This window comes from Archocentrus centrarchus, chromosome 4, assembly GCF_007364275.1.
Source record: "Archocentrus centrarchus isolate MPI-CPG fArcCen1 chromosome 4, fArcCen1, whole genome shotgun sequence".
NCBI lineage: Eukaryota > Metazoa > Chordata > Actinopteri > Cichliformes > Cichlidae > Archocentrus > Archocentrus centrarchus.
This window is the reverse complement of record NC_044349.1, coordinates 30,890,306-30,906,059: the sequence shown is the minus strand read 5'-3', so window position 1 is coordinate 30,906,059 and position 15,754 is coordinate 30,890,306. Positions and strand designations below refer to the sequence as shown.

The 15,754-nt window shown below is 39.9% G+C and overlaps 1 protein-coding gene across 1 annotated transcript; it reads left to right on the top strand.

Moving 5' to 3' along the window:
• Window positions 1–5,962: 5,962 nt before the first annotated feature.
• gpx7 (glutathione peroxidase 7) lies at window positions 5,963–15,551 on the top strand. The gene is made up of 3 exons (XM_030728360.1): window positions 5,963–6,123; window positions 13,845–14,106; window positions 15,129–15,551. Exons 1-3 carry the CDS (start codon window positions 5,992–5,994, stop codon window positions 15,290–15,292), a joined length of 558 nt encoding a protein of 185 aa, XP_030584220.1. The 5' UTR covers window positions 5,963–5,991; the 3' UTR covers window positions 15,293–15,551.
• The last annotated feature ends 203 nt before the right edge of the window (window positions 15,552–15,754 follow it).

The window sequence follows — 15,754 nt, the reverse complement described above, 5'->3', positions numbered from 1 at the left end:
AATCGACCCTCAGGATGGGGAAGGAAGGAGATGTAAGAGATTTTGAACATAGCTAGTTGTTGGTACCAGACAGACTAGTCTGAGTATCTGAGAAACTGCAGATCTATGGACATTTTCCCCATATAGCCATCTCTAGGGTGTACAGTGAAAGGTCAGAAAAAGAGAAAATTTTCTGTGAGCAGCAGATCTCTGTGCAAAAATACCTTGTTGATGTCAGAGGAGAATGCCCAGACTGCTTGGACCTGATAGGAAGGCAACGGTAACTCAAAAAACAAACAAACAAACAAACAAAAAAAAAACACTAATTACAACCGAGGTATGTAGAAGAGCATCTCTAAATGCACAGCTTGTCAAATACTGAACCAGATGGGTTACAGCAGCAGAAACCCACACGGGGTGCACTCCTGTTAGCTAAGAACAGGAAACTGAAGCTCCAGTTTGCACACGCTCTGCAAAATTAGACAATAGAAGATTGGAACAATTGGTCTGATGGGTCTCAATTTCCTATGTGACATTTGGACATTAGGGTTCACTGTACTCAGATGGCCTCCACGGTCACCAGATCTCAGTCATATAGAGCCTCTTTAGGATCTAGTGGAACAAGAAGTTCTCATTATAGATGTGCAACTGGAAAATCTGCGAAAACTGTTTGCTACTGTCATGTCAATATGGACCAAAATCTCTGAGGAATGTTTCCAGCAGCTTTTTGATTCTGTGCCACAAAGAAATAATGCAATTTGGAAAACAAAAAGGCATCCAGTCTGGTACTGGCAAGGTGTACCTAAAATCACCAGTGAGTGTATACTGGGCAGCGAGATATGCCCCATCTCTTTCTTTAATATATGCTTATTCTGAATTTGATGCCAGAAACGCATTTCAGTGAAACTGGGACAGGGCAACAAAAGACTGTTAAAGTTGTGTTACATTTAATATCTCAGTCTAATTAGCCTGGCAAAACAACTGACTATTTAAAAGAGGCAGATTCTTTCACATTTAATGCCTGTAACTGTACCTTCCATCTACAAAACCTGTTTTTTTTTTCTTTCTTATTTCTTTTTTTCTAGTAGGGGACAGCTCCTCTGGCTCTATAAACACTTCCAGTTGTATAGAATTCTACGAGGTCACTCTGTGACTTTAATAAACACTCTATTACAGGATAAACTGCTAGTTTCAGGTCATATTAAACAAAACAGTCAGACAGAGGAAGAACAGCTCATTGGCTAACAAACTGTCAGTCACAAGTTGTTAGCTAATGAATATTCAGTGTTGTTGTTGTTTTTTTTTTAAATCAGATCCACCCCTCGTTCATTGTGTGCAGTTCAAATTAGCAAGATGACAACAGCTATAATCTGTGATTAACTAAGTATGTAAATGGTTTGGGATATTGTTTCTCAAAATAAAATTTGGTACATAATATTGATATGTGATTCAGAGAATCTGGAAGAGCCACATACAAGGACAAAAACCAGCTTTGACAGACTTCATCTCATCCAAAAGAGACCATTAGTGTATCCATCCATCCATCCATCCATCCATCCATCCATCCATCCATCCATCCATCCACTTTCTTCCACTCCTCTGCTCTTCCACTGCCATAGGGCAAGGGGCATGGTACACGCTGGACAGGTTGTCAGTCTGTCACAGGGCAAACCCAGTTTCACAATTTATGAAACTTCTTTGAATGGAACAAGCCTGTTAACATTATGTAACAAGTTAAACTTTTGTTGTGTGTTTTTGCCTTGTGCTCATTTGTTGTTGTCCTGAAAAAGTAGGCCAATCTGTGCATGCTTTCATTTGCCTAAATTCTGCTCCAGGAAGAGATCTTTTGCATCCACTATGCTTTCAAAATTAAGCTTGATACTTTGGTTCTGATTATTGGTTGATTTCACAATTGAAACATGAATATTAATGGAAACAACTTTCACATTATTATAGAGGCTTTATTTTTTATTTATTTATTTATTTATTTATTTTTGGGGGGGGGGGGGTATTTGTAATGCGCATGTAATGCCAAACAGAATGCAGTGATTTCTCATAACCCATATTTTATTCCCAACAGAACACAGGAAAAGTATTTAATGTTTAAAACTGTGAAAATGTTCTATTTTGAATTTGATAGCAGCAACTTGTCTCCAAAAACAGTTTAACACTGTTTAGCTGTTTAACTGTTTCTTTTAACAACAGACTATAAATGTCTAAAGCAGAGAAGACCAGTTGCTGGAAGTATTTTCCATTTTATGATGCACCAAATGTTTTCAGTTGGTGAAAGGTCTGGATTGCACAGGCCGGTTTGGTAGGGGAACTCTACAAATCCATTCTATTGTAATAGATGCATTTTGCAGTTTAGTGTTGTCTTGCTGAAATATCCAAGGCCTTCCCTAAAATAGATACCTGATGTTGTTCTAAAACCTGTATATAACTTTCAGCATTGATGGTGCCCTTCCAGATATGCAAGCAAGCAATTCCACAGGCACTAATGCACCTCAACAGCATCAGAGATGCAAACATTTGAACTGAGTGCTGATAACAAGTGAGAGGGCCCCTCTCTTTTAGTCTGGAAGATGCAGTGTCCATGTTTTCTAAAGAGAATTTCAAATTTCAATTGGTCTGACCATAGAACAATTTTCCACTTTGCCTCAGTCCATTTAAAATGAGCTTTGGTCCAGAAAAGTTGGTGGCTTTTCTGGATCATGTTCACATCTGGCTTCTTCTTTGCAGTCATGTTACTGAGCTGTTGCCAATAAACATAATCTGCTGCAAAATGTTCTTCCAGCTGTTTTTTTAGTACCACTTACTTTTCAGTCCTCTTGTTGGCCCTGTCTCACATTCTCTGTCTCGTGTAATAGTAAAGTTTCTCATTTTAATGGTTTCTATGTTCTATTGTGTATAAAATATGGGTTTATGAGATTTGCAGATGATTGCATTCTATTTTTATTTTGCACAGCATTTACTACATTTTGGAAAGTGAGTTGTATAAAAATCTTGTAATTATTACACTGAAAGGCATTGTGACTGACTAAACAAAAGTTACTTATTTGCTTTATGACACAAAGAATAAAGGTAGATTATCAACCTGGCAAAGAATTCCCAGACTCACAGGGGCTCTAAAGAAGACCCAGCCCCCCACCCCCATTTTTTTTTTTTTTGTCATGGAGTGATTCATTGCAAAATAATCAGAAATTCACGTCACTTAAGCAGAAAAATCTGCTATATGGGTGCTCCACTGTAAGGAGTTGTTGTGGTCCTCTTGAAAAGAGTGTTAATTATTTCAGTTTATATTGTGGTTATTTTAATAAAACTGCAACTACCATAGCAGCCATAGTAGTAGTACAAGTAGTAGTAGTATTAGAAGAATTAGTAGGAGAAGACGAAGTAGTATTAGAAAAAGTAGGAGCCATTTTTTCATGCCATATAAGCTGTTGCCAGTGGGGTTGAATGTAGGGTGGAAGGAGTGCATATGTAAAATTGTGCTTACAGTTGTTAAAACATTAACAGATAATCATGGAATGAACACTGTCTGCATCATAACTTCCTCACTGTGGTGGTGTAGTGTTTAGGAATGTCCTGGGTTTGACCTGGTGGGACATGCCTGAAACACCTCACCTAGGAGGTGCTCAGGATACATCCTAGTCAGATACTGGAACCACCTCAACTGGCTCCTTTCAGTGGAAGTTTAGCTACTCTGCTGTGAGTTGCTCCCAAATGAACAAGCTCCTCACCTTATCTCCACGGCTGAGCCCAGACACCCTGCAGAGGAAGCGCATTCTTGCCACTTGTACCATGGATCTTATTATTTCAGGCAGTATCCAGAGTTTAGGTGAGGGTCAGGAAAGTAGATCGACATTCCTTTTGTGCTCAGCTTTGTCTTCACCACAACAGACCTGTACAGCATCTGCCTCACTGTTAGGAAAGGATTTTACAACTCCAGCTATCCATTTTCTTCTGCGTATCCAATTTAGGATTGCAGGGGGACTGGAGCCTATCAATTTTTTTACATTCTTCTACGGGTAATTAAACACCTTTCTGTAAATATTAGATACACCCCACCACAATGAGCCATTTTCTGGCATCGGCCATTTTGATTTGAGGCAAGAAGCGCACAGCAGCAGAGAATCTAACAGAAAGGCACCTTCAGTCACTGTTAACTAAAGAGTCAGACATTTCTGTCTGCAAATCTGAGAAAAGCACCAATACCAAGAAAGCACTAGGCAACCTGCCATCAGCTATCAACAAATTACGGCCCATTCACCCTGATGGGAGTTTTATTGTAACAGGAGACCAATCGAGCAAATCTGAAAACTTTCCTAATTTCTGTCAACACGTGACAAGTCCCACCAGAGGGTGAAACACACTGGACCATATTTACAGCAACATCAAAGCTGGATGCAGAGCCTCCACCCTCCCCCACCTGCGCCAGTCTCACTACCTGGCGCTATTTCCCACACCAGCATGCAGGACCCCTGAAGACTGAGAGGGACCTCAAGCGTATATGGGGCTGCAGAGACTGATGGTGCGAAGGAGGCAGAGACCAGCACAGCACCATATTCAAGCTCTAACAGTATGGCATTTACTATTAGTACAAATGGTCTCAGAAGACCAAATCCCAGGGTACTCAGAGACTGTGCAAATCAGCTGGTGGAGGTGTTCAGCAAAATCTGTAACCTCTCACTGCCACAGTGCACTTTCCCCAAATACCTCAAGTCTTCCACCAAAAAAACTGCCTGTCCCTCAAAAACTGGCAGCTATCAGCTTTCACTTCAGCTATGTAGCTCTCATCCCCACTGTGATGAAGTGCCTTGAAAGGTTAATCTTTAGACACATTAAATCTTCACTTCCAGCCACCCTGGACCAACACCAGTTTGCATACAGGGCCAACAGTTCAACAGAGGATGCCATAAACACCAACATATTTTTCCACCAAATTTCCTGTATTGTGACTGAAGGGATTACACTTGTTATACTGGGGATTCATCAGTCCCCCATTCTGACACTTAGCACAGCTGTTCCTTGGGGCTGCGTGCTACTAAGCCCAGTTCTCTATACCCTTTACACCATGACTGTATACCAAACCACAACACCAACGTAGTCATCAAGCTTTCAGATCACACCACTGTACTTGGATTAATACACAATGGCAATGAGTCTGCCAACAGGGATGAAATCTGCAATTGTAACTGGCAATATTATGTCCAACTTTAAATTCCTTGGCACACACATCTCCCAAAATCTCATGTGGGCCCTAAACACAACCTCTCTGGTGAAGAAGACACAGAAGTGGCTCTGCTTCGTAAGCACTGTGGATAGCCAGCCAGTCCAAACAGCTGCTGGTGTCCTTCTACCATATCTCAGTGGAGGGTATACATAGCCATGGCATATTGGTGTGGTATGCTAGCTGCACTGAGGCTGACAAAAAAGCTCTTCACAGAGTCATCAGATCAGCAAAGAGGACCACCAACACTCAGCTACCTTCACATGAGCAAGTCCACTTAACCTGGTGCTCACATCGAGTCGCAAGTATCATCAAGGACTCTTTTCATCCCGGCCATCACTCTGCTAGAGATCACCTTTTGGTCTGTGTGTGTGTGTGTGTGTGTGCATGTGCGTGTGAGTGAGAGAGAGGGAGAGGGAGAGCACCCATGGCTGCCACCTGCAGCTGAATTGCAGGCAATTCTGTGCATTAATAGGAAGTGCACTGGCTCGCACAGGCTGACTGATCTGTCAAAAACGAAGAGGTGAAGTAATAGCGCTACGACCATCTCCTATATACAGTCTATGGGAATACCACTCAGGACCAGTGAAGCTAGTGTCTGTGGCTGCAACGAAAAGTCGGAGACTTTTACTTTGTAAGTATCGCCGGCCCAGGAAACACTGTCGTCCGCGTGTGCAACTTGACTATAGAGGAGGTCTGTGGCTGCCTGCGACTGCGGGGCGGACGGAGAAAGACTGCCGGAGTTTTACTTGGTTTCCCTGGTTTTGGGTTTGACTGTAAAGATGTTTCCTGCAGCGCTCACCGTGTTACTGACTTTCTTGAGCCTCGCCGAGAGCAAACAGAAAGACTTTTATACTTTCAAAGTAGTGAACAGCAGGGGGAAGTTGGTGTCTCTGGAAAAATATCGGGGTTCGGTAAGTGCGACTCACAACAGCTCAAACTACAGATGATGTTAGTGTGCAATTCCCCGGCATGCCAGCCCTTTGTTTGAATGGATGTTGCATGGGAATGCTTCCTTCTTTCTTTCTTTTACTTCTCCCCATAAAATGTTGTTTGTAGATGTAACTAACAGAGAAGTGATGAGAATCAGTTTGACTGTGGGCTGCTGGGGATGTCTCGTCATGTAGCCCGGGTAGCCTACGTGGCAGGAGGCCTGCAGAGCCCCTGAAGCTGCAGAAAGTGCCGAGATTTCATTCAAACAAGGTACGGATCACCAGACCGCATTAAACTAATCTCTCTACCAAAGACTGATACAGAACATACCCGGGACCGCTAAAGTCTTCATGGTCTCATTTAAATTAACTGAACATACATGATTTTGGTATTTAATTATGGCAGTAAAGTTGAAAAATTAAGAAAAGCAATAATGTAAGAAGTTTCTGGCAGCAGAGGTTCCATATGACTTTTTTTGAATGATTCACTATAAAAAAGGGTTTTATATAATATGACAATTTTAAGATTAAGATAGTGTTTATTTGTCACATGCACAGTTATACACAGTACAATGCACAGTGAAATGTATTTTGTACCTGCAACCATGTATACACACACATATAAATAAGAAGAATAAAAATAAAAATAAGTAATTGACAATATACACAATACTCTATATACTATACACTATACACACTTTTACATGGAATTATAGATTATAATATTTACATTGTGCAATAATAGTCCAGTTAGGGTTCAGAGTTGAGCAGACGGATGGCTTGTGGGTACAATGATACATTTATATAGTATTTTACATCTTCTTTTGTAGTTAAATTATCCTTTTCATTTCCTTCCAAATTCTAAACGACGGGACTTTAAATGATTACTGTATTCAGTATAATGCACTTTTTTAAAATATAACTTTTATCTAATTAGGTGAAAGTCTCACTGAGATTTTTAAGTGTAATTTGGAAAAGAGTGCACCATACATTGCTATAATCATAAACACAGAAAAATTACACTGTTGCAAATGAGTAAAGATTGTTTATACTCAATTACAGATCAGATAAAATAGGAATAGTTACACTGCAAATTTAAGAGCTGACACAAACTTAGAGAACTCTTTTCACAATTTAAAATTAATGTAAAGTCTCCAATAGTGACTGTCTTTGAGAATTTCAGGCCATACTGTGGATCATTCCAGGAGAGAGTGGCAGCATAAAGGTTTTTTTTTTTTGTTTTGTTTTTTTTTTAAGGAAGGTGATGTTGTAGTTGTGAATTTACAGATGTTCCCTTATAGCCGAACATGCAAGCAATCATTAAAAATTATCAGCACTTCACTGGATCTGCAGCAACACACCTGTGGCAGTACAGGTGCTGGTCATAAAATTAGAATATCATGAAAAGTTGATTTATTTCAGTAATTCCATTCAAAAAGTGAAACTTGTATATTATATTCATTCATTACACACAGGCTGATGAATTTCAAATGTTTATTTCTTTTAATTTTGATGATTATAATTGACAACTAATGAAAACCCCAAATTCAGTATCTGAGAAAATTAGAATATTGTGAAAAGGTTCAATATTGAAGACACCTGGTGCCACAGTCTAATCAGCTAATTAACTCAAAACACCTGCAAAGGCCTTTAAACGGTCTCTCAGTCTAGTTCTGTAGGCTACACAATCATGGGGAAGACTGCTGACTTGACAGTTGTCCAAAAGACGACCTTTGACACGTTGCACAAGGAGGGAAAGACACAAAAGGTCATTGCTAAAGAGGCTGGCTGTTCACAGAGCTCTGTGTCCAAGCACATTAATAGAGAGGAGAAGGGAAGGAAAAGATAGGGTAGAAAAAAGTGTCCAAGCAATAGGGATAACTGCACCCTGGAGAAGACTGTGAAACAAAACCCATTAAAAAATGTGGGGGAGATTCACAAAGAGTGGACTGCAGCTGGAGTCAGTGCTTCAAGAACCACCAGTACAAATCAAGCTCCCAGAGTCTGGAGGAAGAGAGGAGAGGCACAGAATCCACGTTGCTTGAGGTCCAGTGTAAAGTTTCCACAGTCAGTGATGGTTTGGGTGCCATGTCATCTGCTGGTGTTGGTCCACTGTGTTTTCTGAGGTCCAAGGTCAACGCAGCCGTCTACCAGGAAGCTTTAGAGCACTTCATGCTTCCTGCTGCTGACCAACTTTATGGAGATGCAGATTTCATTTTCCAACAGAACTTGGCACCTGCACACAGTGCCAAAGCTACCAGTACCTGCTTTAAGGACCATGTTATCCCTGTTCTTAATTGTCCAGCAAACTCGCCTGACCTTAACCCCATAGTAAATCTATGGGCTATTGTGAAGAGGAAGATGCGATACACCAGAGCTGAAGGCCACTATCAGAGCAACCTGGGCTCTCATAACACCTGAGCAGTGTCACAGACTGATCGACTCCATGCCATGCCTCACTGCTGCAGTAATCCAGGCAAAAGGAGCCCCAACTAGGTATTGAGTGCTGTACATGCTCATACTTTTCATGTTCATACTTTTCAGTTGGCCAACATTTCTAAAAATCCTTTTTTGTATTGGTCTTAAATAATATTGTAATTTTCTGAGATACTGAATTTGGTTTTTCATTAGTTGTCAGTTATAATCATCAAAATTAAAAGAAACAAACATTTGAAATATGTCAGTCTGTGTGTAATGAATGAATATAATATACAAGTTTCACTTTTTGAATGAAATTACTGAAATAAATCCACTTTTTCATGATATTCTAATTTATTACCAGCACCTGTAGCTGTACTGCTGTGTCGATTGAACAAATGGCCACTGAGATAAGACACAGGTTCACACACAGACATACAACAATTATATCTGATCAGAACATGGCTATTAGAATTATATACTGTATATAAAAGACAGGCAAAGCTTCCTAGTCTGAAAAGAGAAACCAATGGGAAACCCCTATCCTTTTTAATGTTCAGAACGCTGCGACTCCTGGGGCTGCAAAAGAAGTCAGGCTTTATCTAAGTTTGCTGAGTTTATGGTCTCAGTCATTAATTCAATTCAATTTTATTTAAATAGTGCCAAATCACAACAAACAGTCGCCTCAAGGCGCTTTGCATTGTGAGTAAAGACCCTTTGTCACGACTGCTGTGGCAAACTAGGCAGGAGGGACCTCAGAGCAGGACACAGGAGAGTGCAGGATTGATACTTGAGATTTTATTTAAAATGTCTTTAACTGAAATGGCTGAACAGAAGGCAGCCAAACAAAGAAAACCCGAAACTAGAAATCCAAAACTGGAAAACTCAAAACTTGAAATCGCAAACTAGAAAAACTCAAACACGAAAGACACAGCAGGAATGTCACACAGACATAAAAATGACAAGGACTCGAACACAGAACTAAACAACACTGAGACTTAAATACACAGAGGAAACAAGGGGTGAGGGGAAACAGCTGGGAACAGGTGAAATGAATGAGACTAATAACAGGAAGTAAAACACCACACAACACATGGAGCACAAGACTACCAAAATAAAAACAAAGTGAACAAAACACACGCAGGCCTAACACAGAGCTTGACAAAGGGGGTCAGACATTCATAAAAAAACACAACCCAAGAAAAACAGAACAGAGCTATACAAAAGAAACACAAAACACTGGGCCACTGGCCCAGGTAAATGAAAAGAAACAATGCATTATGGGAACCCCCCAGCAGATGATACTTCAAGCAATATCAAGGATACAAGGAGAACAGTCCTTGTTTCCTTGATTGCTTTCCTTCTAATGTCACACACATACACACACACACACAAAGGTACTTTTTGTATTCCCATCCCCCTTTGGGACAGGGTGACTAGTGCAGTCATTCAGGAGTGGCTTAGAGTGGAGCCGCTACTCCTCCACATCAAAAGGAGCCAGTTGAGGTGCTGCGCACATCTGACTAAGATGCTTCGTGGGTTAGATGTTCCAGGCTTGTCCTACCAGGAGGAGGCCCCGGGGAAGACCCAGGACATGCTAGAGAGGTTATATCTCTTGGCTGGCCTGGGAACGCCTGTGTCCCTCTGAATGAGCTGGGGGAGGTGGCTAGGGAGAGATAGGCTTGGGCTTCTCTGCTTAGGCTGCTGCCCCCATGACCCGGCCCTTGATAAGTGAAAGAAGATGGATAGACTATACATATTTGGAGAATGGAGGGTATACAGGGACATGGAGTGTGCTGAAAAGTATATGATCTTTGAACCAACTGATGACCACAGCAACACAACACAAGCACAGCACTGACAGTTACTGTATACCACTTCAAAATAGCTATGTGATATCTGCAACAATATAATGTCAGGGAATTGATTGAACATTTCCCCTTGATTTCCTTATGCACATCCAATATTTGACAAGACCAACCAGAGTCACTCTGATTTAGTCAGTCATTATGCTTCTGGCTGCCCTAACTCCTCCCATCCTGCTTCACCTCCACCTTCTCACATTCTCTTTTCATTCTCAACTCTCATTTTCTGTGTCCAATTTTAACCTATTTATAGTGCTCTCAGCTCTATAAATAGAACCTTTTAATGAACTCATAAATAAACAGTTAAAAGGCACCAAGAACTGCCAAAGTGGCAGCCTTTCCAGTGAGAACATGCCAGTAAAGAAAACACAAGGGAATGGCATGGATTGTCCACTAGTGAATTGAGTATCAATGGTATTGGTCTCTCAGATGGATAGAAAAATTGCAATGGTAAAACAAGTTGCCAGATATACTGGGGCTGTTGTTGATAATAGTTACGTAAGCCAGGAAATAAAGGTTTGCATGTGTGAAACAGTGATTCAGATGAAACCATGATGTCATTGAATTTTCTCAGATAGACACGTGTGTGTGTGTGTGTGTGTGTGCCCCTCCACCCACAATCACAGCAAAGCAAATCACCGGCAACAGAAAATAACTTAAATCAGAGTATTAGAACCACTCACCCAAATGACCCCCTTACTTGGTGCTGCATGCACTTACCTCCTCAGCACTACATCCACCAAGTTTGAAGTGGATCAGATGAACTGTTGCTGAGAAATGACACAGGTGATAACAGACACATACACACCTTTATTTATTAGAGATGTTGGTATCTTCTTAAGTCCATGTCATACATATCACCTGCAATTGCTTTATCTTGACACCAGATGTCACTAGATGACAGGCTTAAGGAAGGAAAATTCAATGAAGGAATGCATGTGCACACTTTGACAGTGAAGTTCTTCTCTGCTTTGACTGTGAGCTGAAGCATGAAGCTGTAACATGTATTAACCTGCAATAACATACTCTGTAGTTTCTGAATGGCATCAGTAACATGTAATGGCCTGCATCGCTGTTACCTGTAATCCAGGGTTTAAATAATTTGGCAATCAGTGGGACAGCCACAAATAAGTGGAAAAAATTATAACAGTTGATTGTTTTATTGACTTTTCAAGCAAGCATACTAATTATTCTTTAGAAGGAACTCTTCATTTTTGCTCTTTTTTTGTGTTGCATTGCTGTGCAAAAGTTTTAAACCACCTGTGATTTTTTTTTAAATTTTGCTTTAAAGGAGTCGGACTTACTTATACCTTTTTAAAGTGGTCTTGAGCAATAGTTTCCAGGATTTCTGAAGGCCTTACAAAGTTTTTCTGTGGACGTTGGCTGTTTTTTTTCATACATTTTCAATCAAACTCTGACCATTTTGAAAGGAATTTTTCTTTTTTCAAGTCACTTAACACTGACCCATGAATCATTCACATATAAAAAAGACAGACAATCCAATTGATGAACTAGTGCTATGTTATACATAACAGAAAACTTAGCAAATAACCAATTTTAAATTGTATCTTTAGGCACTTATTAAAAGCAGCCTGTCACAAAAACACATCACAAGAAATGGTAGGATTCCTGAAGACTACTTAAAGAAATTACAAAACAAATTATCTGCAAGAGATGAACAGTATCTCATAGTCAAAGAAAATGAAAAAGCCAGCAAAGACCTGGCACAGGACCTAACTGATGCATCTGGTCCTTCACTTGATCCATCTGCTGTTCACCAAAGCCTCTTTGGAAATGGTCTCAGTAGAAGGGTGGCTGTCAAGAAGCCATTCTTAAGTAGGGAAACAGGGAGAAAAGGTAAAAGTGTGCCTGATGAATGCAGAAGAGTACCATCAGATTTTGGTCCACCATGCAGTACCATATGGAAAGTCTGATTGGTAACAACTTACTTGTCAGCATGACTATGATCCCAAACATGGAAATAAAAAAAAAAAAACACAGTGGAACACTATCAGTCATGGACTGGCATTCACATCTCTAAGGCCAAAGAGGACAACCTCAGGTTCCATGGGTAAGAGACACCTGGAAGGGTTTGGAAATACAGAGAGGGAGCTCTGAAAAGGCTGGGAAACATGACATGTTTTCTTTCACTTGATCAAAATTCTAAATTAAAGAGGACCTTACAACAGCCGGTCACTGGACTCTGTTCTGTTAAAGCTGCCTCTAAACTAGCAACTGCTGTTGTGCTATCTTTAATTTAACAGAAATAATGAAAACAATGGCACATCTACTGATGAGTGTGAAACCAAAGCTTCGATACGTGCTTTGAACCCTGGGCTTACAACCCCAGAGAACCACTGCTTCGAAGCTTGCTTCAGGACGAAAAAAATCACGTGACATATGAGGTTTGAAGCAGCAACTGCTTTGTTCTCGGAATGAATCACTTGACTGGTTCAGATGATTTGCTGGACAGTCAGTCAGGTTCATACTCGCACAGTTTTAGCATTGTTACAGGCAACAGTTATTACTGAGTTATGAATTAAAGGCAACCTTTGCTGGCTCGTCCTTTCAACGTGATGACGGCGACCTGTACAGCTAGGATAGGCTCCAGCCCCCCTGCAACCCTGAACAGGATAAGCAGAAGTGAATGGATGGGATGGTGTGTGCCTCAAACAATGCAAAGATGCAGATCATTGAGATATGTGAGCATGTGCATGCAGGTGTGTAATTGAAAACACTGCACTCTTCTAGGAGAGGGCGCTATAATTGAAGCTTTGAGTAATGAACCTATTTTTGAAACAACTGGTTCAAGTGGTTTAGTGCTTCACAAAAGCTTCATTTTCTCATCACTAGGCACATCTGTTTCCGTCAGAACAGGCAAGGAAGTATACAGCAGGCATGGCAGACAAGGGCCACAATGACCAGGACTTAAATACATAGAGAGACAATCAGGAAACAAGTAACAGGTGGGGATCACAACTGGACATGATTATTGAGAGACAACAACCAGGGACAGGAAGACTGTCAAAATAAAACAGGAAGTCAGACAAAGAAACAAAGACCTAGACTCTGCACACCGGGGACACAAAACAAAACCAATAACATAACAAAAGAAGCACAGAAACACAATTCAAAACTAAGCACAACCAAAAAACACTGGGTCATAAGAACCCAGGACCATGACAGCAGCCTTCTAAAATTGGTGGACCTTTTAATAACAGATATAGCTTTATAGATCTAACTTCTATACAGTGAGGTAATTCCGTTGGTTTTTTTTTCCAGCCTATGAGCTGGGCCATACACATACAAAACCACAGATAGTTCATTTCCACCTCTGTGTTTAAGCAAAATGTCTTCCTGACTCATGTTACACTAGGATAGTTTTTATAGTGTGTTTACTGTGTTTTCTGGTGGCTGTAGGTGTCCCTGGCAGTGAACGTCGCCAGCGAATGTGGCTACACTGAGGAACACTACAAAGACCTGCAGCAGCTCCAGCGGGACTTTGGCCCATATCACTTCAACGTGCTGGCTTTCCCCTGCAACCAGTTTGGACAGCAGGAGCCAGGCAGTGACAAGGAGATTGACAGCTTTGTCCGCAGAGTCTATGGAGTCTCCTTTCCTTTGTTCAGCAAAATTGCCGTGGTTGGAACAGGAGCCAACAATGTCTACAAGTACCTTGTTGGTGAGTTCGAGTTCAGGACTGAGCGAATGATTAGTTTGCCAGTTATTTTTACCTCACCCACCAATAGGTGAAGGGAGGCCACCTGGCTGTCTGTCAGTAAGCAATATAACTTTAAAAGTTTTGAATCAAAACTGATTAAACTTTGTGGAAATATCCTTTAGGGGCTCAAGAACATACAATTTCATTTCAAGGTCATAGGTCAATTAAAAAAAAAAAAAAAATATAAAGAGACAATCAGCAGTAATTGTTTATACTAAATTGCATCGCAAAAGATGAAAAATTCACTGAGATATGAATTTTAAAATTTCAGCACTGATTTTTTTTTCATAAATTTTGGTTACTTTGACCTTTGTCTTTGAAATGCTCTTAGGCTACTAAGGAATATTTCTACAAGGTTTCATGAGGTTTGATTCCAAAACTTTTCAAGGTGGGAAAAATATTCAGATATTTTAGCTGTCTCACAATGAAGAAGAATCTTTTTATGGATCCAGATGTTGATCAGGATCAACAATAATAATTTTACACATTTAGAATTGTATGAAATCCCTATTTGACTCAAAAATTAATAAATGAATGAAAAAATGCAGAGTTAGTCTGGAATTAAGGGAGTTAAATCATCAGTTATTGATTTATTTTTTGTCCATAACGCCCCAAGGAACGTCTCAATCTATTTACTTTATTTTTGTTATTGTTAGTGTGATAGGAGTATCACATAACTTACTACTGGCATTTCAATTTTATGTATATATTTCTTTATTTCTCTTATTTATTTCTAGTTATACCTTTCAGGTGTATTTTTACTGTTGGAAAAAAAGATGGTGGCCAAGAGAGCTATGTGCACAGAAAATTGTTAAATTCATGATGATATTTTCCTGATCTGATTACATTCACAATGGCTTGAAAATAAAATTTAAAATAAAAGAACAGTGGAAAAAATAGAAATATTTAAAACATTTTTATTAAAGATTACAGACTTAAACTTACCTGTTGTTCAGACATGTATATCTTTTAATCTATTACAGAGGCATCTGGAAAGGAGCCTGACTGGAATTTCTGGAAGTATCTAATTGATGTTAACGGCCAAGTGGTGGATGCATGGGGACCAAAAGTTTCTGTCAAAGATATCCGGCCCAAAATCGCTGAAATGGTGCGGCAAATAATCTTAAAGAAGAAAGAAGAGCTTTAACACTTTGCTTCAAGACCATTCGCTACTTAGTGTTCTGCAGTTGCAGCACATGAACCAAAGGGGAGAAAACTGTACACATTTATTGCATTTAGAATCTGTTGTTATTCAAATTTGTTGCTTTCTGAAAGCACTGATTAAACACTACTATGCAATTTCTATGTAAATTGTTGGGTGTATAACATTTATAACATGTATAACACCCAAAAGCACCCATTTCCAAATGTGGTTTTTGCATTTGCTTTCATTCATTCTAATTTTTGGAATAAACTTACTGTGATCAGAATAATACCTGACTGCTGAGTTTATGTTAGAGGTGTTTTCAGAACACTGCATTGTTATCTCTCAGTACCACAGCAGAACAGTGACTGGTTTGGGCAGAAAATGAATCACACACTTGGTATCACTAAAGCAGTGGATCATTCACTTGTGTTAAGGGATTAAGATTTTCCCATAACATTGTGG